The sequence below is a fragment of the Globicephala melas genome, chromosome 12 (genome assembly GCF_963455315.2).
Source record: "Globicephala melas chromosome 12, mGloMel1.2, whole genome shotgun sequence".
NCBI classification, from domain to species: domain Eukaryota; kingdom Metazoa; phylum Chordata; class Mammalia; order Artiodactyla; family Delphinidae; genus Globicephala; species Globicephala melas.
The window spans coordinates 10692508-10716643 of NC_083325.1; the positions used below are offsets into that span (position 1 = coordinate 10692508).

Genomic DNA, 24136 nt, shown 5'->3' on the forward strand with positions numbered 1-24136 from the left:
TACAATTTGCTTGCAGGTGGGAGTGTACACAGTCCCTGCCACCGCAATTGGTAATAAGATCTACCAAAATTCCACATGGATTTACTTTTGATCTAGCAAACCCACTTCTGGGAATCTAGAGGACAGATATATGCAAAATGTCACGTGTACAAGATTTTTCACTGCGGCACTATTTGTAATAGCAAAATATTGTCCACAACCCAAGTCTCCATCAACGGGGGACTTTTTAGATCAATTGTGGTACATGAAATATCATGTAGTTGTAAAAAAGAAGGAGAAAAGAATCTATGGATTGATAGAGTGAAATCTCCAAGGATAGTGTTAAGCAAAAAAAGCAGTGTGTACACTCTGTTACATTTTACATGCAATAAAGGCAGGAATTGTACACACGTGTACATATATAGACATGTTCATATGTTATTATAATATAAATATTTATATTTGCAAAATAAATATAAAAATAAACTACAAACATGGTTACACATGAGGGAGTGGGAGAGCAGTCAAGTATAGAGCGCAGTGAACAGTTTTCTAAATCTTTTTTTAACCATGTAAATGTAGTACTTATTTTTAAAAGCTAAAAAGTCAAAATAAGGTCGGAAATACCTGATTTCTTTTTTGAAATGGGGGAAAACGAGCCTCTAATATCGAAATCCTTTGCAGGCTGGGCTAAAGAAAAAGTCTTAAGGCAAACAAATTTTTGTTTTGACAGCACTTAACCACCTGAGTCTTCGGATCCCCAGAGAGTTAAGATTACCTTGGTGCTGATAAAACTAACCAGTTTTACTTCCTGTCGCATATGGTTTAAGTGTTTTAAATGCTTTTGAAACAGTCTGGATAAATCACCTAAGTCATACAAATAAAAAGCAAAGGCGTAGGAATTTTAAAAATTGTTAGCAGGTTGACATAAATGATGATAAACATAAGGGAACATTTTTCCCCTTAAAGTGCACGTTATTCAAAGACTTTTAAAAACTGTGGGATTAGGGGTTAAAGCAATTTTAAGTTCTCTCTCTTTCGCAGAATTTTAAAATGAGTGGTTTTGAAAGTTTCTCATGAAACCTAAAGGTAAGTTTTAGTTTTTTATTGGGTTAGACGTTTTACTTCCACAGCGGCAATCTGCCCAGAGCGGATCCCTTACAAAGAATCAAGGAGCGCTGAGGGCCTCAGGAACCGTCCAAATCCCCCCAAACTGCCACTCCGGCCGCAGCTCGGCCTCAGGGCCCGGGTCTCGGCAGAGAGTCCCGGCTACACGGTGCTCGGTCCTTTCCCCGGCTCCCTAGTGGCTCACAGCCCAGCTGGGATGGGGTAGGGGTGGGTGGCGGGACGGTGGGAGGGGACAAACTCCGGAGCCAAGGAAAGGGGTTGGGAAGGGCAAAGGGAGGCAGGTCTGGGGTGGGGCGGGCCGGGGACCTGCAGACCACTAGGCCCGAACCCAGGTACCCAAGCCCCCTGGCTGCCGGCAGCTGGGGATCTCGCCCCCACCCCTCCCCTCCCACAGACCCACACTCACTGAAAAACATTTTCCGGGTTATCCATGGCTAGAGGACGCGAGCCAGCAGCAGCCCCACCCGCGCCGCCAGCGAGGAGCCGCCGCCGATTCGAATCTCCCGCGCAGCCGCAGTCGCCACGCCGAGCGTTTGCAAGGCGCCTGACCATTGGCCTCAGCTGCAGATGGGCTGGCCAATCGCCGGGGCCGTTGCCAGGAGCCCAAGCCCCGCCTCCATCCCGCGCGCCCGCCTCTCCTTTCACTTCCCGCAGCCATGTTGAACCGAAAGCTCGCGGGGTCTCGAGCGGGGGCTGGGATTCCGGGTACGGCGTGGTGAGGGCGCCCTAGGTTGGTTCAGGAGTAGGGAATGGGTTTTTTTTCCTTAGCTGTCCAAGCTGCAACTGGCTTACATGGTTTCACGGTTAAAGCATCATCCCAGGGAAGGTATCGTAGGAGAAAAAAAACTAACTTGAGGTTCCTGAGGTGGAAAAAATTGTGCCTCGGCCCTTGGGTCCGGAGAGTCGTGCCTCTTCCATCCTTTACTTAAGGAACTAAACCAGAATCATTATGTCTGGTTTATGGAAAAAAGAAAATTAATCCCGTTTGTAGAGTCGAGACTTGTTTGAGGTCGCAGAATCCTGGGGGAAATGCCTGTCTCTGGCTTAAGAGGTAGGCAGGTGCGGTGAAAACGGAACCCCGCCGAGTGGCACACTTCCCGGTTCTGTTCCGCGTCCTTGCTGTAAGGAAAGAACCTAGATGCTGAAGCCTGTGAAATTTTGGTTCCAGACCCTAAAATGCTGTGGCAGAGAGCTAGGGAGTGAGTCATCAAAAGCCCAGGGAAGAGCTTAGTGGGTTTTAGCTTAGTGCCTATAAGGTGAGGGCACGTCGGTAGGCACTTCAGGGTTAGTTATGTAAATTATATTGATACATGGCAAATGAAAGCGATGGGTTGGTACCCTTGGAGACCTCCAGGCTTGATTTAACTGATCTGAAAGGCTGTGTGGACAGAGTAAATGAGGGCTCGAGGGACTGGGAGTTGTTCCTGCAGCCAACTGGTAATTAAAGAACGGGAGTTTGGATAGCGTATAGAATGGCGGCCGGAAAGTTTTCATCATCTTCCACGGAACTAGAAGCTCTGGAGACCGAGGACTTACGGATTCGAAAACCAAAAATGAAGAGACCTCTTTGTCACGGAGTCCAGATATCTAAGAAGACATATGTAATACGCTGATGCTTCCTACCTGAGAGTGAGTTGGAAAAACAGTCAGCCTAACCTTCTCTGCCCCTTGGTCTTTTAGTAACTTCCCATTCTACTTTTCAAGGTTCTTTCAAGAGCCACTTGACAATGCAAGTAACATATAAAGAGCTATTCATGTGATTACCTTTCTTTTAGAGAAGCTGTGTGGATATTTTGCTCCCTTAGGGCCCTTAAGTTAAATTCCTTCTAAAAAAAAAATTAGCTGCTTTTGGAAATCCTGATGCTCTCTGAGTCCAGAATTTCTTTCAGGGCATTGACTAATTAATTTGGATCTACACAAGTATCCAGTTTGTGGGGTTGTTAACTCAGAGGGTGCTCACTCTGGGGTCTTTAGGCAAGTTTAGGTTCTGCTAACCATTGTAGGAATTAACACATTTTTAGGTCTTCAGCTTGTCTGATAGCACCTCAATCAGTCAACAATCAGGAAACGATGATTGGGCATCCACTGCTATTGGATTTATACCTAATTACAACCTTGTCTTACTGAAACAGATCCTGTCCTTAAGAATCTAGTGGTATTATCTGGGAGATGGAGATACAGACATAGAAAATATTAATTGCTAAATTAATGTGTATTAAGTGCTAAATTAATACAAATGATTTAGCCTATCTGCTAGGGGAGTCCATAGGAGGGAGGGGACGTGGGGCCTGTCTGCTGTCTGTCAGAGAAAGCTTCATGGGGCAAGGGGGGCTTAACTTTTGACTTGGGCCTTAACAGGGGGTGCAGGGGGTGCTGGTGGATCTGGATTGGGGAGAGCCTGGGGAGGACATTCCTGATGTAAATCAGGGTTACTGAAGAAACTCACCCTTGAGGACTCCTGCTAATGAGCAGTGGAGATTCTTTTTGAAAGACTGGTTTAATAGTTTGATGTCTAATCTTAAATGTTAGATTAAGGAGTTTGCACTTGATCTTGATAGTAAACTGGGCCTTTTGGGAACAAATAGCACCGTGGTTATAGGACCTTACGGTAATTATACTTACCTCTACCCTGTTTTCCAGAAGCTGCAGAGATTGTCTGCCCTCCTTCCTTTCTACTGCTAGGAGCTGCTTTCCCACCAGGCTTGTTTGTAGAGTAGGGTAAAGTATTGTGGATGCCTCTTCCACACTGCCCCTTGAAAAGGTCACAATGATCCCCTATAAAGCCCTGATGCCAATCACTGTGGGTATATCTAGGAGTAACAGAAGTACTAGGGTTGTCAGCAGTTATCAGAATCTGATGTGTTTCTAGGAATAATTTCCTGGCTTACTCAATGCCTTCCCTTTGTCCTTAATTATGGACGCCCCTCTCTGCCATTATTCTTATTCTGAGGGGCAACTACAATGACCCTCCCACACAATGGGTTCTTCGTAATGTCCCTATTAGGTTAATGGACCCTGTTCCCAATAAATCGGGATTTACTGGGGACAGGGGAAGGGAGGGGTGGGTAGCAGAGGCAGAGAACAGTAATTTGCAGACTTTAAACTGGTATTGGAGGCGGAGGGAATGGAAGAAGGTAACGTAGGGAATCAGATCTCAAGGAGGGAGAGTTCTCAGAACACAGTGATGTCTTCAGTATGTAAGGAAAAGAAAAGAAAGATGATTTCGTGGCCTAGAAGAATTGACAGAAACAGCCATTGAAGCTGGCAAGGCTGATGCTTGTTTTCAGATGTGTTGAGTTGGAGAGGTAACCAGGTGTTGGACCTTCCTCCTGGGCACCGTGGAAGGAAGGGAGAGACAGGCCAGGTTGAAAGGCTTCAGGAGCTTCTTATTGAGGGAAGTTTCATGTGCTGTTTCCTAAGCCTAGAGTGATTGTTTTCTTCTAAGAGCTTCACATTACCTCTACATGTCAGGAATAAAGGAAGAACTTCCAAATAGTTTGATGAAGAAATAGTTTGATACTTTGATGAAGCAAATCTATAAACCCCCCAATGCTCGCAGTTTACATAAATCAATAGAAGCAGAAAATACCCAAAGGCTCGCAAATATGTTGCCCATTAAAAAAAAAAATCACTAATTGGAAGCTTGTGCCACCGACAGCATTTCACATTTCATCTGCTGTGACTCTTATCTTCTTTAATCTTCTCCCTCTACGCTTTTTTCTCAGATTTGTGTTGAGAGTGTAGTGATTGCCATGGAATATCTGAAAATCTGTTAAATAATAATCCTTGCTTCAATGATCTAGCCCTCCCTTTAATTTTTGGCATTGCTGTTGCCTTAGTGAATCTGTTATCTTATCTTCCCAAACCCACCCCAGAACGTGAGGGGGGAGGCTTGTTTTGATCTGGGTGGGAGTAAATGGTCCACCTGTGTCTAAGTTTGCCTTTCCTGCTTCTGAGGCAGAAATGTGCAGTTACAAGTCTCTCTTCCTTTAAAACTAATTTACTTTACCTGCTTGCTGATTTCAATATTAAATGTCCATTTCTGTCAAATGACTAATAGATTCTCTAAGTTATAGGAAGGCCAGTGAGTAAAGTATTTTTATTCATATTTGGGCTTTCAGTGACTTGTTATTCCAGCATCATAATTTCCAGACTTATTGGAGAAGGAAAACCAGGCCACGTCAGGGGACCTGAGCTCCAACCTTGACTTTCCCAAGAAGCAGATAATGGGCAAATGACTTAAACTCTTAATCTGGGTGTCAGTTTTCTGATCTGTAAAATGAAAAAAGAAATTTGCCTCCTTGTCTTCATAATGTTTCTCTGAATTCCACTCTCCTGTAGCCTCGGAAGGTTCTCCACTCAATTTCTTGGGTTGTCACATGATATCAAAGTTAGACCTCTGCTTAGAAAAGTGATTATTTTTCTCTAGGTACTGCCTGTTTGACAGATGCAAACAATCACAGATACACATATATCTTCCTTCCACTGGGAAATTTAAAAGAATTTAGAATAGCAGTATTAGATATGTTGCTGAAACATCATATAAGATTAGAGATTTATGAGCTTCCCTGGTAGCGCAGTGGTTGAGAGTCCGCCTGCCAATGCAGGAGACACGGGTTCGTGCTCCAGTCCGGGAAGATCCCACATGCCGCAGAGCGGCTGGGCCTATGAGCCATGGCCGCTGAGCCTGCGCATCCGGAGCCTGTGCTCTGCAACGGGAGAGGCTACAACAGTGAGAGGCCCGCGTACCGCAAAAAAAAAAAAAAAAAAAAGATTAGGGATTTATAATTAAAATAGTTACAGAAAGCTGACAAGTGATTTAAGGGGTTATAAAGTATTGACATTAAGAATAAAGTTGATATGAAGAAAGGAAAAAATAAAGCCCATCTGAAATGTTTTTCATCTGAGAGTGATTGGTGACTTCAGAAGATGCCTGTGTGGTCAAAACCCAGAATATACTCTTGTATCATTGCAGCCTAGGAGAAAGAATGGGAATCCCAGCTTCCCGCCCCCATCAGCCTCCCCAAGAATCTTTAATAGAATGTTCAGTCCTGTGTACTAGGCTGGTATTTGTTTAAAGGACCTAAGTGATACCCAGATGTTATTTACATTTTGAGCCTGGTTCTAGAGACCAGAGACCCTGTTCCTTTCTCTATCCTATTCTTCCCTTATTAGAGGCCTCTGAGGTCTTCATAAGCTTTGTCTTGCATCCTGATAAATGACTGCTCGTATTCTCTCCAAACTGGCCTACCTTAGCTCTGTGCATCTCTTCGGAATTCATCCCTCTTGTCAGCTACAGAGTTCTTTCTTCAGCTTCTGTACGCGAACGTTGATTGTATCCTTCCATTGCTGTGTAAGTTGTGCGGTCTTGGATTCTGGGGCAAGTCGTTCTCCTAAGACTTAGGAAACCAGATACAGCAAACTTTAGTCTTGGAATCAAAAGCATACATGAAACATATTACTTCCCTTCATCAAAGGCACTTTCCTAAATTTGTAGGACTCACTCCCCTTGATTTAGGCTTCTCCATCCCTAACTGAGTGGGATGACTTCTGTGATCAATGTCAGGGGCTTAGGGCTGTTCTCCAGTTTCCCTCTGTCCCCCAGCATCTATGATAGAGCTTGTCTTCCTTTTCTCTTCACAGCTGCTGTCACCCATTCCATCTCTCATGACTTACAAAATAAGATGGATGAGAACAGTCACTTCAGATCCCACCATTTTTCCTTTGGATCCCTGAGAAATGGAGGCTTTTGTTTATTTTAAAGTTTCCCCAAATGGATATGTTAAAAAACATTTTGTAGAGTTCAGAGATGTTGCCTGATCTGTATTTTCTGCCTTTTCCTTTACATGCTCTCATAAGTCTTTTCTTTCCTTTTTGCTGACTGATGGTGAATCAAACCTCATTCGTTTCCTCCACAAAAGAATCTTTTCATCTCTCTTTTTTTAAAATTTTTTTTCTGAATTTAATTTATTTTATTTTTGGCTGCACCACTTGGCTTGCAGGATCTTAGTTCCCTGACCAGGGATCGAACCTGTGCTCCCTGGAGAGGAAGCGTGGAGTCCTAACCCCTGGACTGCCAGGGAATTTCTTCCATCTCACTTTCAATAGAGAGATGACCTGTTAGGATGGACAACTATTGGATCATATAACAGGCCCCAGAACCAAAAGATTCTTAGACCAGACATACTGTTTTCTTATTTGAGAATTTATTTCAGAAGTGCTTACAGGGACTTCCCTGGTGGCACAGTGGTTAAGAATCCACCTGCCAATGCAGGGGACACGGGTTCAAGCCCTGATCCAGGAAGATCCCACATGCCGCGGAGCAACTAAGCCCGTGTGCCACAACTACTGCGCCTGTGCTCTAGAGCCTGCGAGCCACAACTACTGAAACGCATGCACCTAGAGCCTGTGCTCTGCAACAAGAGAAGCCACTGCAATGAGACGCCCGCGCACTGCAACAAAGAGTAACCCCTGCTCGCCACAATTAGAGAAAGCCTGTGCGCAGCAATGAAGACCCAATGCAGCCGAAAATAAATAAATAAATTAATTTAAAAAAAAAAAGTACTTACAATGGTTAACTCACATTTAGTTCTAAGTATAATAAATCACCCTTACTGGAAAAAATGAATAGTTGGAAAATTTTATATTGGAAAAAATGAATAGTTGGAAAGTTTTACATTGAAAAGTAGAATGTTGGGCAAAACTGCCGTGTATTTGAAAAGATGTCTTCATTTCAAGGATTGGAGTGAAGGGGACTTGAATTGCCTTGTAGGAATTAGGGTTATGAGTAGAGTAGGTATAGCCTACAGAAAAGTTTTGTTGCTAAAATACCACCCTGAGTTTAATTAGAAGAAAGTAGTTCTGGCTTCTTGGGGAAAATCACTGCTCAAAAAAGTGTCAGGTTTTTAGGAAAAACTACACCATCATCAGGCCCCGGCCAGCTTTATCTTAAAGGTAGCAGTTTGGCCATATAGGCAGTGACAGCTGACCACACCTCTCTTGAGTGATGATGGACCAACCCTTCTGGTTCTCATAGAAGGTGTTTTGTTTCCACCTCAACTGGGTGTGCTGCAGTTCAACTTTGACACTAGCCACCTGGGAGTTAGTCAGAATCCACAGGTTTAAGGGCACGGTCCCCAACAAGATCATCCTTAGTTCAGACACCAGCCACAAGTTCCGGGGGTTCCCAGCTAGCCACACTTCCGATCCACTGGCTACAATTTCAGGGGTTCCCACAATCCCGTCCAGGTTGACAATTTACTGTAATGACTCACAGAACTCAGGAAAGTGCTATGTGGATGATTACAGCTTTATTATAAAGGATACGCATAGGGCAAGGTCTGGGACTGTCCTCAATGTGGACCCTCTCTCTGTGGAGTCAGGGTGTGTTATTTCCCTGGCACGTCAGTGTGTTCATCAGTCAGGAATCTTCACTGAGCTTCAGTGTCCAGAGTTTTTACTGGCGTTTCATTATGTAAAAATGACTGATTAAATCATTGAGCACATGAGTGAACTCAGTCTCCGACCCTCCCTCCCCTTTCTTGATGTCAGGAGGTCTGACTGACGTTAGGACTCAAAGCCCCAACCTTTCTGCTGACCAGTCCCCATCCTGAGGTTATGTAGGGACCCACCAGGTGTCATCTCATTAGTATAACAAAGACACTTGATCACTTAAGAAATTACCAGTGTTTTTGAAGCTCTGTGCCAGGAACCCTTGTCAAAGACCAGACATTTCTTTTTCTCATACCGTGGAGGTGGTCTGCATCTCTGAGCATAAGCTCGAAATTTCATTAGCATTAATGCCTCTCTACCTTATAACATTATCTATGCTTTCAGGACAGCAGTCCTTTCCTCTTGTCAAGTTGCTAAGTCTTTAGTATTCTTGCTCAGATTGGATTGCTTCTGTCCCTTCAAAGAGCTGGACACTTCCCAATCTAGAGAAAAGAGCTAAAATCCAGTTTCAAACTTGTTTATTTAAAAACATCAACTTCCGGGATAGTCCTGACCAATGTCTGTGTAGCTGAGCACTAATATAATTCTTGTCTGTGTATCAAAGTCTGAATGAGGTCCTTTTGTTTGTCTTTTAGGAAACAAAGGAGTGATGTGAGGGTACCATGAGTTACCTGGAGCCTAGTTTACCAGATGCTTAGTCTAGGCATATATATGGTGTTAAAAAAAAAAAAATGAAGACAATTGAGGTGATACAAACAAACTTCATTTAATACTTCATGAAGCAGGTGGTCTCTGTTCTCAAGAGTCTAGAGAATTGTGAAGCAGGGGAGGAAGTGGCAAATTTTTGTAGAAAATGAACAAGGTAGAGAAAAATAAAAAATGAACAAAAGACAAGGAAAACATTCGAGTTACTTGGTGATCGGGGATTAGTCTCATGGATGGTGTAACTTCTGGGCAGATGGAATCCTTACAAGAACATGAAACTTTAAATATTAGGTTTTGGCTTGCTGATGTGATCGTGAATCAATATTAATTGGTTTGCTGAGGAAAGATCATTGTTAGGTTAAATAAAGATTTCAACAATAGTTAATTATCATATATATTACATGGGCATGCTTCATGTGTAGATGATTTCTTTTCCCCAGGGAATGACAAAAATTTCTAACTAACCCTAGGCAACTAGAGGCACAGTGGTGATAGCCTTCCACTCAGCAACGTTGGTTCTCTTTTCATTTATTTAGGTCTTTAATTTCTTTCAACCATGTTTTGTAGTTTTCAGTGTACAAGTCTTGCACCACCTTGATTAAATTTATTCCTAAGTGTTTTATTATTTTTGATGCTATTGTAAATGAAAAATAGTTTCTTAATTTCATTGCTTCTTTTTTTAAAAAATTATTTATTTCATTTATTTATTTTTGGCTGCGTTGGGTCTTCATTGTTGTGTGCGGGCTTTCTCTAGTTGTGGCGAGCGGGCGCTACTCTTCGTTGCAGTGCCTGCGCTTCTCATTGTGGTGGCTTCTCTTGTTGCGGAGCACAGGCTCTAGGTGTGTGGGCTTCAGTACTTGTGGCACATAGGTTCAGTAGTGTGGCTCTCAGGCTCTAGAACGCAGGTTTAGTAGTTGTGGCGGAAAGGCTTAGTTGCTCTGCAGCATGTGGGATCTTCCCGGACCAGAGCTCAAACCCATGTTCCCTGCATTAGCAGGTGGATTCTTAACCACTGCGCCACCAGGGAAGCCCTTAATTTCATTTCTTGATTGGTTATTGCTACTGTGTAGAAATACCACTGCTTTTTGTATGTTGATCTTGTATCTTGCAAATTTGCTAAATTATTTTATCAGTTCTAGTGGTTTTGTGGTGGATTCTTTTATATTTCCCATACATAAGATAATGTCTTCAAAAGTGCAGACTGCAAAAAGTGATAGTTTTACTTTTCTCTTTCCAATTTGGATGCCTTTTATTTCTTTTATTGTTTAATTGCTCTGGCTAGAACGGCGATGTCCATTGGTTGAGTGAGTGCCATGCACTAGGCACTGTGCCAAACCCTGTTGTGTGACACAGTGACATTTGCTATTTGCCCCTCTAGTTTCCATTCTCTATATTCTGGTAATAATCTTCAAGTACTTTAGCAGAGAGAGCGACCCCTCTCCAATTCTCAGTCCCTAAGGTTTAACACACACACACACACACACCCCTCTGCTTCTTACCACAGGGAAGCACACTCCACCTGTCCCCTGCCCCCTCCCAGAGGAGATGACTGTGTCAGGTTTGTATAACAGGGTGTGAAAATTGGTCTGTAATTGTGGCAAGTGAGGGAGAAAGGTGAGCTCAGGAAGCCCAAGCCCAGTCAGGACAGGCTGCAGCTGAGTGCCTGTGTGTCTCATTGATCATATGTGTGTATGTGCGTGCTGTCCTAGTGTGTGCATGCCATATTTGACAGTTTGGATTTATGTGTTGGGGGGTGTTAGGTGGGAGGAATAAGGTCTCATAACCCACCTATGTACTTCCTCATCAATTACTTCAGTATGTGTAATTTCTGGATGTGGTGCCCTTGTACAGTGTACAACCTAAGCAACTGTATGTGGTAGCCTTGCCCTGTTTCCTTCTGGTCTTTGATTCTGCTGTCCCACTGCTGGGAACGTTCTCTTGCCCACTTTTTGTTTGGTTAAGTTCTTAGCTTTCATGTATCAGTGTCCCCAAGTTGGGATTGGGGGTTCAACCCTCATGCATTCATATACAGACTGGCTGCTACTCCATATAGGACAAAACACCCCAGAAATAGAAGTTAAACAAATTGTAAAGTCATACTGTTTCCAATTCAAATTTTTTCTGTTGTTGAGATCAGTCTTTTTTAAAATTAATTAATTAATTAATTAATTATTGTCTGCGTTGTGTCTTCGTTGCTGCGTGTGGGCTTTTCTCTAGTTGCGGTGAGCGGGGGCTACTCTTCGTTGCTATGCGCTTACTTCTCATTGTGGTGGCTTCTCTTGTTGTGGAGCACGGGCTCTAGGTGCACGGGCTTCAGTAGTTGTGGCACACGGGCTCAGTAGTTGTGGCTCGTGGGCTCTAGAGCACAGCCTCAGTAGTTGTGGCACATGGGCTTAGTTGCTCTGTGGCATGTGGGATCTTCCCAGACCAGGGCTTGAACCCGTGTCCCCTGCATTGGCAGGCGGATTCTTAACCACTGTGCCACCAGGGAAGTCCCTCCAATTCAAATTTAAGGTAAGGATTTAACTTAAGGATTTTGCCTTAATTTCTTTGATTTTGTATTTGTCACTTTTTTATGTTAATGATCTTGGATTCTAATGCCATTTATCTAGTTAATTATTTGTTTTATATTACAGCATACACAAAACAGTTTCAAACTAACACCAATATTACTACTACTACTAGGACTATTAAATGTAGTATAAAATTTCTCTATTTCTTTTTACCCTTCTTGTGCTATATTCCTAGTGGGCTGTTCAAAGTAATGAATTTAAAGTTACATGAATAGTTTTTCTCTTGTGATCATGTCAACTTGAAATAGAATTGAGAAAATTGGTTTCAGTTTGCATTTTTAGGGGCCATTTTATTTTCCCATTAGGTTTAATTTTTTAAAATTATGTAAAACATTTACCTAGCTCCAAAGTAAAAATTATAAAACAAGTTGTATTCAGAGAGTTTACCTTCCATCCTCATTCCCTCTCTCCTCTTATAGGTAATAATTTTCATTGGCTTTTTTTAAAATTAATTTTTATTGGAGTATAGTTGCTTTACATTGTTGCGTTAGTTTCTGCTGTTCAGCATGGACAGCTACATGTAAAAGAATGAAATTATAACACTCCCTAACACCATACACAAAAACAAATGGACTAAAGACCTAAATGTAAGGCCGGATACTATAAAACTCTCAGAGGAAAACATAGGCAAAACACTCTTTGACATAAATTGCAGCAAGATCTTTTTCAATTCCACTGCCTAGAGTAATGAAGATAAAAACAAAAATGAACAAATGGGACCTAATTAAACTTAAAAGCTTTTGCACAGCAAAGGAAACCATAAACAGAACGAAAAGATAACCCTCAGAATGGTAGAAAATATTTGCAAATGAAGCAACTGGCAAAGGATTAATCTCCAAAATATACAAACAGCTCATACAGTTCATTAGCTTTTGGTTTATCCTTGTTTCTTTTTGAAAACATAAGTAAATGTGCACACACACATACTCCTCCTGTTACACAAGAGGTAGCAGATTTTACACACCATTCTTCCCTTGCTTTTTAAACAGTTCGTCGTGGAGATCCCTGCCTGCAACATACAGAGATAATCCTTAGTGTGTCGTTGGTCCATGTTCACACTGGGCATTCCCAGCATGTGCCACTTGTGCCTGGTGGGGCTGGAGTGTGCCCGTTGGAGTCCATTTGTCAAAGACTCCATCCTGGGGAGAAAAGGAGGCAGGCACATCGGGGGTGATCCTGTAATGAAGCTGTAGCTGTTTGGAGGGGTGGGTATTCCTGAGGACAGCGTGGTGGCTGTTTCTGGAATCTTCCCCTTCCCTATCCCTGGACACCTGTCTAGCTCCTGGGATAAGAGAAGCAGTCAGCAAAGGCTGCTGAGTTTTCTCATTGCAAACTCTGCTGGAGGGCCCTGTTCACAAAGTGACATGATAATAAAGGGAGTTGTGTCTCCAGGCTCCCTTCCCCACATGCACCTTCTGGTCGCAGCCCAGGGCTCCACATGGAGTCAGGCTGTGTCCAGTGGGAGAGGCAGCGGAGCTGCTCATGATCACACGGGAGAAACCTCTCAGGGCGCCTAGCAGCGGTGGCAAGATGGGAAGGATGGGGCTTATCCAAGGGCTAAGTGACCACTGAGTGCGCCACTAAGCAGTAAAAGACAAACAAACCACCCTAAATTAATCTAATATGCAGCCAGTGTAGAAACCCCTTCTTTTCTAAGTTCATCTCTTATAATAACTTGTCCAACACAACCAATAGCAGCCAACATGCAGTGCTAACATTGTTTTTAGCATCTTCTTCTGAAGTGATAAGTTCATTAGGCTGTGTCATCTGTTGGTGACAGTGCTGTCAAATGTTTGCCACTTCATAACATGAACCTCCTTCCATCCAGCTTTGTTTAATATCGTCTTCACTGCCCTCTCCCTTCACTGCCCTCTCCCTTCACTGTCTCTAAGCCAGTTGCACATACTTTGGTGTTTTATTTCAGCATCAGAATTCTTCCAGGATCTTCTAGGATAGGTTAGGTTATGGTTGGGCAGCAAACAAAGCTCCAGCAAAATCTTAGTGACTTATAACTACAAATGATTCTTTTCTCACTAAAGTTACATAGACTTGGAAGCTTACTTAGTAACTTATCTTTTTAGCTTTTAGGTCTCTGAATCGAAAGGTACCACATCCTGACTTGATGCAGAGACTACTGTGCACCCCCCAGGGGCCTTGGACTTGACATTGTGATAGTCTGGGACTTTGTTTGGTTGTCTCCTTTGGGGAGTAGAGAGTGTACATTGCCTATGGGACAGACAGTGAGTCAAATGTTTGGCAAGATTTCGTTTGTAGCCACAAGTGCTGCTCCCAGATTATTTGGGGTGTTGGCCTTCTGGGCATGTCCTGGATGGTACTTCCCTTCCTGCATAGAGTCAGGAGTGAACTGCTTTGGACAACGGATTGTGTGTGGAAGTTACACAGGTCCTTTCCAGCTGGAAGCTTGAAGAGCCTGTGTGGCCACATAGTGGCTGTTCTCTCAGCTGGGACCTGGAGAAAGAGGGCATGGGGCAGAGCCCCCAGGTGGCGTGGTGAGAATTAAAGTCTTATCTTTTTAAACCCTAAGGTTTGGGGTATTTGTGACCACAGTGTGTGTCGTTTTGAGGTTGTTTCTTACTACTATGCTATCCTGACTGATGTAGAAGGAAATGCCCCTCTTCTGCTTGGCACAAAGTGGTGCTTGGAGTTGCAGCATCCATCTGATGACTGAGAGATAAAGATAACACACTGAGAAAGGATGCTGGAGACGAAAGATGGAAAGGGAACCTGGGTCCCTGGGGTAGAGCCACTGAGTTAGCCCTTGGGCTTTCCTACCCCCAGCCTCCCTGTTATATGAGAAGCCAAAGTCCTTATTCATGGCCTCTGGTAGATATTGTTACTTGCAGCTGCACAGGTGGTATGGTGGACAGAACAATGGCCCACCAAAGACGTCCATAGCCTAATCCCCAGAACCTGTTATGTTATCTCACCTGGGGAAGGGGATATTATTGATGTGATTAAATTACAGATATGGAAACAAGGAGATTATCCTGAATTATCTGGGTGGGCCCAATGTAATCACCAGAGTCCTTCTAAGAGGGAGGCAAGAAGGTCAAAATCAGCAGACCAGCAAGGAAGCAGAGGTGGTTGGGATGCACTTTGAAGATGGAGGAAGGGGCTGGGACCCTACAAATGCAGGCAACTTCTAGAAGCTGCAAAAGATGAGGAAAGGGATTTTCCTCCTGGAGTCTCCAGGAGGGGTCCCGCTCTGCCAACAGCTTGATTTTTAGTCCTGTAAGATCCATTTTAGACTTCTGACCTCCAGAACTTTAACAATAAATGTTTGTTACACAAGCCGTAGGAAACTGATACGAATGATGTCCATTAACCCAATGACAGCAGACAGCGACCCAACTGCCAGCTATGCTACACCCCCAAGAGTCATCTCCCCAGCAGGGTGGTCTTTGGAAGCTAACATTTCCTTTATACTTAAAAGGAGAATCAGTAAAGTATATGAGACTTAGAGAGAGGAAAGGAATGAACATTGGTCACTTGTTAAAACAACAGAAGGAGGGTGCTGGGAGATGAGTTAGTGTTTGTTCATTGCCTTGTTCTGTTTGCATCTCCCAGCTACTCTGCAGGCCCGGGCCACCCCCAGATTACAGTAATATTAAAGTTCATTGGAATGCCCAGTTTGGGGGTGGCAAGGATTTGAGCTGAGCTGCAGCTGAGTTGGGACTGTAACAGGGAAGAGCCAAATCAGACTGCATGTTGGATCTGTTTCTTTTACTTTAACCTTTGCTTTCCCTGCTTTTGTTCACTAAAAGGATACTGTCTATACACAGTGGCCTGCCTGGGGAAACCTGCCCCTCTGCCTGAACGTTAAACCAAAGTGCCTTTGTTCAGGGAAACATCTGGACCCTGTCCACCTGTGGCTGGTTACAAGAAAGCAGAAATTAACGCATCCCCTCCCTGAGGCTGGCCATTCCAGGTGATATTTGCAAAACTTACGCCTTTTTACTTCCTTGTCTCCTCCCCCTCTCTGTGCTATAAAAGAAACTGGCATCCAAACCCCCATAAGGTGGTTGTTTTGAGACTTTGCTATCTTTTCGGCCTGCTCTCGTTCATAGTAAAGTCATATTCCTTGCCTCAGCACCTCATCTTCCATTCATTGGCCTGACCCCAGAGAGCAGAGCGAGCTTGGACTCCGTAAGGAGACCAGAGCATGGCCTGGGGCATCTTGGGTCTCGGTGGCAGACAGGCTGGCACAGGAGGTCCTCTGAGTAAGATGTCACAGCTCTGAGCAACCAGGACCCCCGTGCCCACAGCGTACCCTGTGTCTACCTCACCAACTCCCCCTCTAGTGTTCTAATACTTCTTGTGGGCCAGCGACTGGAGGGACAGCTGAGCCGTGGGCATGGGCGGCAGAAACTAAAGCCCCAGGGCCAGGCAGTAGAGTTTGTTCCAGGGGAGACCTCTGTAAGAGCCCAGGTTCCCTGGCCTGTTCTTTCTTCACTTGGTGCCCAGGGAGTCGGTCGGGGCAGGGCCAGCTCGGGGGAGGGAGGGGACGAGCAGTTGAAGAGGGAGGAGACTGGGTGGCTGCGTGCAGATGAGAGGGCGTGCGCTTCTCGGCCCCAAATGCCAGCAGCTGGAGGAGGTGCGCAGGGAAGCGGCCCCGCGGACGCGCCAGAGGACGGGCGGCGCGATGGAACCGGCGCCGGACCTGGGGCTCGGGGACTCGTCCTTGCACCGCTATCTGGACTGTGCGTTCTGGAGCCTCAAGAACGAGCTGCGCTGGCTTCTGGGCGGTTGCCCGCTCTTCCGGCACAGGTACCGGCCTCGTCGCCACCCCGCCCCGTGCGTCCCGCCACCGGCCGCATCCCCTTGGTCCCCGCGCGTCCCTGCGGGCAGCGCCCTCCTGGTGCGCCCCGGGCGAGGGCGAACTGGGGGTGTGGGTGCTGTGCCCGAGAAGCAGGTCCCGCCTGACTTGGCAGATGATGGACTGCCCTCCCCAGTCCTGTGGGCGCAGCAGAGGTGGCGACTTCATCTGCCCCTGGAGGTGTCCTCCGCCCGCCGAGCTCCCTCCTACACCGGGAGTCGGGGTGCACGGGTGGGCCCCCACAGCGGCGGGCGGGGTGCTCGGCCGAGAGTGGTGGCTGGAAGGATCGGCCTTGCTTCTAAACTTGTTTCTTGACTCCCCGCCTCCGCGTGTCCCACCCCTGCAGGGAATAAGGGGCAGAAAACCCAGGATGAGGCGGGAGTGGAGCGCGCCCAGGGCCACTGTGCAACCCTGTCCGGACCAGGAGCGCGGAAACGGGGGCAGAACAGCGTCTCTCGGGTCGTGCCTGCCGGGAAGTGAGGGCATTTTCCCGGCACAGGGGTGGACTGGCTCTGCCCAGGGTGTATCTGGTCGTCAGCGTGGGGCAGGCTCCCAGGGGCCCCGCGGAGTCCAGGTGTGCAGAGGGGCGGCCTAAGAGCAGCTGGGGTGCTTGGGTTGTAAGGTGGGCTCAGGTCCACGAGGTCATTTGATGCCAGGACAGCCCTGAGAAGTGGGCAGAGGGCTTGGTGCAGCCTAAGTTTACAGAGGGAGAAAATAACCCAGGGACCGGCCAGTCAGGACCAGAACTCAACCCTTGTGGTCTCAATGGGGACTGTTTCTCCTGTGCTATGTTGGGCGGCTGACCCCCATCTCAGACCGACTGATAAGCCCACTTTTAGACTCAGGCTTTGGAGTTTTAGTTTAAGAAAGCTCCAGTTAAGAACACCAGTATGTTCCGAAGGAAGATTAACTACTTAGCCCACGTTTAGTTTATGTCTGAAGGTTGAGCTGGGCTGAGAGGGAAGGAGATGCTTGGAGTAAAAGCAGCCTGTCCTTGGCCAGGAAGCTGCGGTTTCTGCCCTGCTGGTACCCAGTGGGGAGAGGGGAGCTTAGGGAAGGTGAAAGCTGACAGGTGTGAGATGGTGGGTGTGCCCTTGAGTGTCTCCCCACCTTCTTTTTCCTTCTCTCTCACACCTAGTTCTTTATGTCATGATTCTCAAAGCATTGTCCAGGGACTCCGGGCGGTACCCAGGACTCCCAGGAGCTTCACAAGTTAGAAATTATTTTAGTAATAATATGAAGCAGTTATTGGCCTTTTCATTCTCATTTTCTCACAAGTGTACAGTGGTAGTTCCCAGAGGCTACATGATGTATAATTTTCCAACATGTCTGCAGAAGCAGATATGAGAATCCAGCAGTTTTAAGGCAGATATGAAAGAGAATTGTAAAAATGCAGAACAATGCTACTTTTCTAATTAGATTTTAATACTGTTATTTTCAAATGATTTAATAAATATTTGAACAATTTTTCTGTTATAATTTCTGAAATGATAAATACCAATAGATATTTGGGGCCCCCAATAATTTTTTTAAAGACAATTTTAAAGAGCAGTTTTAGGTTTACAACAAAATTGAGAGGGAGGTACAGAGATATCCCATATACCCCCTGTCCTCACACAGACATAGCCCCCCCCTCCATTATTAACATCACTCACCAGAATGGTACTTGTTTTTTGTTTTTTTTGTGTTTTTTTGTTTGTGTGTGTGTGTGTATTTTTTTTTAACCAGAAATGAATCTATTGATTTATCATAATCACTGAGTCCACAGTTTACATTACAGTTCACTCTTGGTGGTGTACTTTCTGTGGGTTTGGACAAAAGTATAATGACATGTACCCATCGTTTGGTATCATATGGAGTATTTTCACTGCCTTAAAAATTCTCTGTGCTCTATTTTTCTCTCTCTACCACCCACCCCTGGCAACCACTGATCTTTTCACTGTTTCCATAGTTTTGCCTTTTCTACAATCATACAGTTGGAATCATATAGTATGTAGCCTTTTCAGATTGCCTTATTTCACTTACTGATATGTATTTAAGCTTCATCCATATCTTTTCATGGCCTGATAGCTCATTTCTTTTTCTTGCTGAATAGTATTCCATTGTCTGGATGAACCACAGTTTACTTATCCATTCATCTACTGAAGGCCATCTCGGTTGATTCCAAGTTTTGGCAATTGTGAATAAAACTGCTATAAACATCTATGTGCAGGTTTTTGTGTGGAGGCCTCAGTAATTTTTCAGAGGGCAAGGAGGTCCTACTGCTTTAAGTCATATTTAGTTCTGTCACACCCCTTTTCCTATCTTCCTCCATCTTTTCAGTTTCGTTCGTGGGCTGTCATCTCTTTGTCTTTTCAGTTTAGGTAACTGCAGTTTAAATGATGGGAAAGAATGCTAATATCCAAACTACTGATTTGGGCCTTGTAGAAGGTTCTTTGCTGTGAATTAAACGGTCTGCTTAGGGACAGAGGGAAAGGCAGGCGGGGGCTGGAAAGCCGGCCGGCAGCTTATTGCCTGTGTGATTGTCATCAAGTGTGATTTTACCTTCCTGAGCTTACATTTGCTGATTCAAAAGAATGGGGATAATATCTGTGCCGCTGGATTGTTGGGACACTTATAAACTGTTGAGTAGCTGTTCAGTATTGCTGGCTGTGGTGTGACACCAAAAAGGAAAAAAAAAAAGGAGAAAAAAAGGTACAAATTACCCTAACAAACACTTTTCCATTCTCGCCAGTTCTTGCTTATTGACCTCATAATTTCAGAGTTGAAATAAGAGGCTACATTTCATATTGTTTTTCCCCAGTGATTAAAGATTGTGCTATCTGCTTGAAAGTTCACGTTGTATCAGATTTGATCTTACGGGGGTTAGAAGACAGTGATCCTGATTTCTCGATGTTTTTTTTTTTAACATTCTGCTGCAGTAAAATGCTCCATGGGAGGCCAGAAATAAAGCTTCTCTAGCTCAGATTCACTGAGGCAAGGTGAGGCCTCCTGTGGCTGGTCTCCGCTCCCCAGGCCTTTGAAGTTCAAGTAGGTATGGGAGGGGGTGGGGTTCATTAGTGTGAGTGCTGTGTGTATAGTGGGAAGTTTGTACAGGGTCCGGCACTCCCAGGACATAAGAGCCCAGGAAACAGTTTGCTTCCAAAAAAAACAAAAACCTGGTTGTGCAGTTTTCTGTGCACATCATAGCTGCCCTCAGTGCAGGGATTCATCCACTAGTCCGCCTCCCCAGGTGTGGTGTGGGCACAGCCAAGGTCCCCCGTCTCTCCCCAAGACCAGCTTGCCAGGCCGAGTCCTTCTTGTCCCTACTCCGGTGGAGGGTCCCCCAGGCTCCGGGAATGCCCCGGCTGCTGAGGGTCACACCTGCCCTGTGGTGCATAGGACAGCATGTCCTTGACTGGGACCCCAGAGGATTCTGGGCCACTTGAGGCTCCTCCCTGGGGTTTGCAGGGAATATTTAAAAGCAACATCTGAAATGAGATAAGATTTTAAAATGTTTTTGAGTTTGTTTCTTGGCAGACCGGAGCTCTCTCCTGAGGGCCTGGGGGGCGAGTGGGTGTGCACAATGCAAGGCTTATAGGCCCCACCTGACCTTTCTGGGTCCCCCAGACCCCCTCACCACGCTTCCTCAGGGCTCCCCTCCCTGACCTGGCTGTGCTGGGCCTGCCTGTTTCCCCCTCCCCCTTGTTTCTCTTCACTGCCTTTTCTTTCCTTCCCTGGAGCAATGCACATTTCTCTTCCTCAACTTTTGCGAAGGTTTAGTTTTTCCCCTCAGTCTTCTATATACATGCAAGTATTTCATGAAAAACTTCTCATTGCAAAGAGTCAAATAATATGGAAAACGTGAAAGTTTCTTAAACTATCCCCTCCCCCAACCATTTTTTCTTTTTTGATTGTGGTGAAATACACAGAAAATAAAATTTACCATTTTAACCATTTTTAAGTGTGCAGTGGCATTAAGTACATTCACAGTGTTGTGCGACCATCACCCACGAACTTCGGCATCCTCACAGTTTGACACTCTACTCATTAAACACTAACTCCCTCGTCCTTCCTCCCCACAGCCCCTGGCAAGCATCATTCTACTTTCTGTCTCTACGAATCTCTACTGTAGTTACTTCACATAAGTGGAATCATCCAATATTTGTCCTTTGGAGTCTGGCTTTTGCACTTAGCAGAGTGTCCTGAAGGTTCGTACATATTGTGACACATGATAGAATCTCCTTCCTTTTTAAGGCTGGATAACACTCCACTGCATGGATAGACCACATTTTGTTTACCCGTTCATTTGTTGATGGACTTTTGGTCCTCCGACCACTTTGAATACTTTAGTGTGTTGTAGGGTTTTTTTCTACTTTTTCTATTTTCCTATGAGTTCACATATACATGCGAACATTTTCTTATATAAACAAGATCATGCTATGTGTTTTGTCCTATAGCTTGCTCTTTTACAATTTAATTTTTATGTTCATGATATAATGTATGAACCTACTTAATACAAAAAATACTATGAGGTTTGGAGTGAGAAGCATCCACCCCTGTTCCACCCCCTTCATCCCTCATCCCCTTTCCTCACTGGCAAACACTTCCAAGTCTTTCATTGGATTCTTATGTTATTTACCTCTATTTCCTTAAAAGCATGCGTAAACAGCTACTTCTTGATTATTTAATGACTTACTCATATAAAAAATGAAGATTCCCACTAATGCCCACTTTCTTTCCTTATTCCCCCAAATCCGTGCATCCCCATTTTTACTTAAATCACTATCCAGTGTTCACATCGCTGTGACTACATAAGTATTATTCTCAGCCATGCCCCTTAGCGTACCATATTTCATTTCCTTTCTTTCACAACTTCTGGTGTTCTCTTGGGCTAACAATTGCCCCTTTTATTCATTTGCTTAGTTTTGTATAAACTCATCACTCCCTGGCCTCCACACTTTTGGATACAACAGTTGCACTCCTCTCAATTTGGTCAAACCTGTCAGTTAACTGGCAGTTCTGTTCCTCCTGGCCCGCCACGGACACATCCATCCAGGAGGCCTCCTTCTGGGGCTTTAGTCTGGACTGGCTTTACCATCGTCTTCACCATTATCTTGGGGGTTTCCTTTGCATCTCCTCTATAGTCAAGTCACTGTTTCCCCAGGCCTTCTCTTTTTTGGTTACCCTTTGTGGAGGATTAGAGATGGCCATGAGTTCTTTAACACTGCTCCCATTGAGAGGTGTGCTTTGTGAACCCTCCCCTTGAATCTGGGTGGCTTATGACTGCTTTGACCCACAGGATATGGCTGAAGTGACAGTGTCCAGGCTCAGGCCTAAAGTGACCGGTACCTTCCACTTCCTGTCTCTTGAGGCCCCAAGCTTCCATGTGAAAAGTTCTACCAGCCTAAGGCTGCCACGCTGTGAGGAAGACCGAGCTGGTCCATGTAGAGATGCCCCATAGAGAGATGCTGACCATTCCCAACCGCTGCAGCCTCCAGCCATCTAAGTCATCTAAGCTGGGGCCCCAGACACTGAGAAGCAGAGACACGCCATCTCTACTTGATCCTGTGTGTCCAAATTCCTGTTAGAAAGAGTAGTGAGATATAATGATAATGAATTGTTGTTTTAAGCCACTGAGTTTTGGGGTACATTGTTACCATAGCCATAGATAACCAGGACAGTCTCTCATCTAATAGCTTCTTGAGAAAGGATACCAGAGAGTTAACTTTTTGAGATTTTTGAGATCTTCATGTCTGAAAATATTTACTATCAAAATCGGCGGAATATTTGTACAGGTGTAGAATTCTAGGCTGGAAGTAAAATTTCCCCCAGAATTTTGAAGACATTATGCCATTGCTTTCAAGTATCCAACATTGTTATTAATGAATCTGATCACTTCTGCACCCTGGCATTTTAATATATAAATATATGACTTGTTTTTCTTCCTCCCTCCCGGAAGTTTCTAGGACTTTCTTTTTAGCACTGGTTTCATGGAATTTCACCATGTTGTGGCTTGATGTGGGCCTCTTTTTCTTTCATTTCTTTCATTATGGAGGGCATACGATGGGCTCTTTGGAAACTCATGTTCTTCAACTATTTGCACCGCTCTCTTATCTGGACTCCTTTTGTTCACATGTTGGACCTCCTGGGCTTGTCTTCTAGTTTCCTAATCCTTTTCATCTCTTTACCTTTTCATTGTAATTCCTGGGAGATTTTCTCAACTTTATCTTCCAACTGTTCTTGAGTGATTTTAAATATCTACTATTGTATTTTTAATTTTCAAAAGTTCTTTGAGTTCTTTATTCCTTTTTTATAGCATCTGTTCTTGTTTTCTGGTTGCAAAGTCTCTTATTTCTTGGGAATAGTTGATGGTAATTTTTGAGATGTTTCCTTTTATGCTTTGTCTCTATTTCCTTTGAGTTCCTTTTTCTTTTCCCGTTTGTACTTTTGACCTCTGGCTTTTGTGTCGGAGGCTTTTGTTAAGTGTCTAGTCAGTCTTGGGTGTTTGTTCAAAATAGGAGTGAAGTGAGTAATATGAGCAAAATGCTGATTGTAATCAGGCAGGGTCCTTGGCCACAGGCTTTCTTGATCAGAGAGAACCAACCTTTCAGTGGCAGACCAGTATTAGTGTTTTGTTTTGGTCAGGGTTAATTTCTCCAGAGATGAATCTTTTAGTCCCTGAGGGATGGGTGCGTGGAGAATGAATGACAGGTCATAAGCCCAGGTGCCTGAAAGGATGGTGAGCAGGGATCCTCCATGTATGACTTTAGGCTCGTTAGAAAATGATGCTCCTCTTATGCGTGAAATCTAAAAAAGCTGTGAACTCATAAAAACAGAGTGTAATCGTGGTTACCAGGGGCTGGGTGGTAGGAAGAATAAGAGAGATGTTGTTTAAAGGTACAAACTTGCAACCAGTAGATAAAAAAGGCCTGGAGAGTTAAGGCATAGTATAGTGAATATAGAAAATAATATTGTATTATAAACATCAAACTTGCTAAAGAGAAGGCTTTTTTTTTTTTTTTTTTTTTTTGCGGTACGTGGGCCTCTCACTGTTGTGGCCTCTCCCACTGCAGAGCACAGGCTCCGGACGTGCAGGCTTAGCGGCCATGGCCCACGGGTCTAGCCACTCCGCAGCATGTGAGACCTTCCCGGACTGGGGCACGAACCCGTGTCCCCTGCATCGGCAGGCAGACTCTCAACCACTGCGCCACCAGGGAAGCCCAAGGCTTTTTTTTTCTTACTGAAGTATCGTCGATTTACAATGTTGTGTTAGTTGCTGATGTACAGCAAAGTGATTCATATATATATACATGTACACATATATATATGAATATATATATTCTTTTTCATATTCTTTTCCATTATGGTTTATTACAAGACACTGAATAAGTTCCCTGTGCTATGCAGTAAGTCCTTGTTGTATATCTATTTGATATATAGAATTTTATATCTGCTAATCCCAAACTCCTAATTTATCCCT

General features: G+C 44.5%; 2 protein-coding genes across 2 annotated transcripts in view; one reads left to right on the top strand and one right to left on the bottom strand.

Annotated features, from left to right (window-relative positions):
• Nucleotides 1-1593, bottom strand: part of BUB1 (BUB1 mitotic checkpoint serine/threonine kinase) — a 41598-nt gene extending 40005 nt beyond the window's left edge. The window contains exon 1 of the mRNA XM_030838997.2: nucleotides 1514-1593. Coding sequence (XP_030694857.1) covers nucleotides 1514-1539 — 26 coding nt within the window. The 5' untranslated portion in view covers nucleotides 1540-1593. The remainder of the gene's footprint in view (nucleotides 1-1513) is intronic.
• Nucleotides 1594-1766: 173 nt separating this feature from the next.
• The window catches only part of ACOXL (acyl-CoA oxidase like), a 380307-nt gene continuing 357937 nt past the window's right edge, over nucleotides 1767-24136 (top strand). The window contains exon 1 of the mRNA XM_070046830.1: nucleotides 1767-2736. The gene's annotated coding sequence lies outside the window, so the exon portion shown is untranslated. The remainder of the gene's footprint in view (nucleotides 2737-24136) is intronic.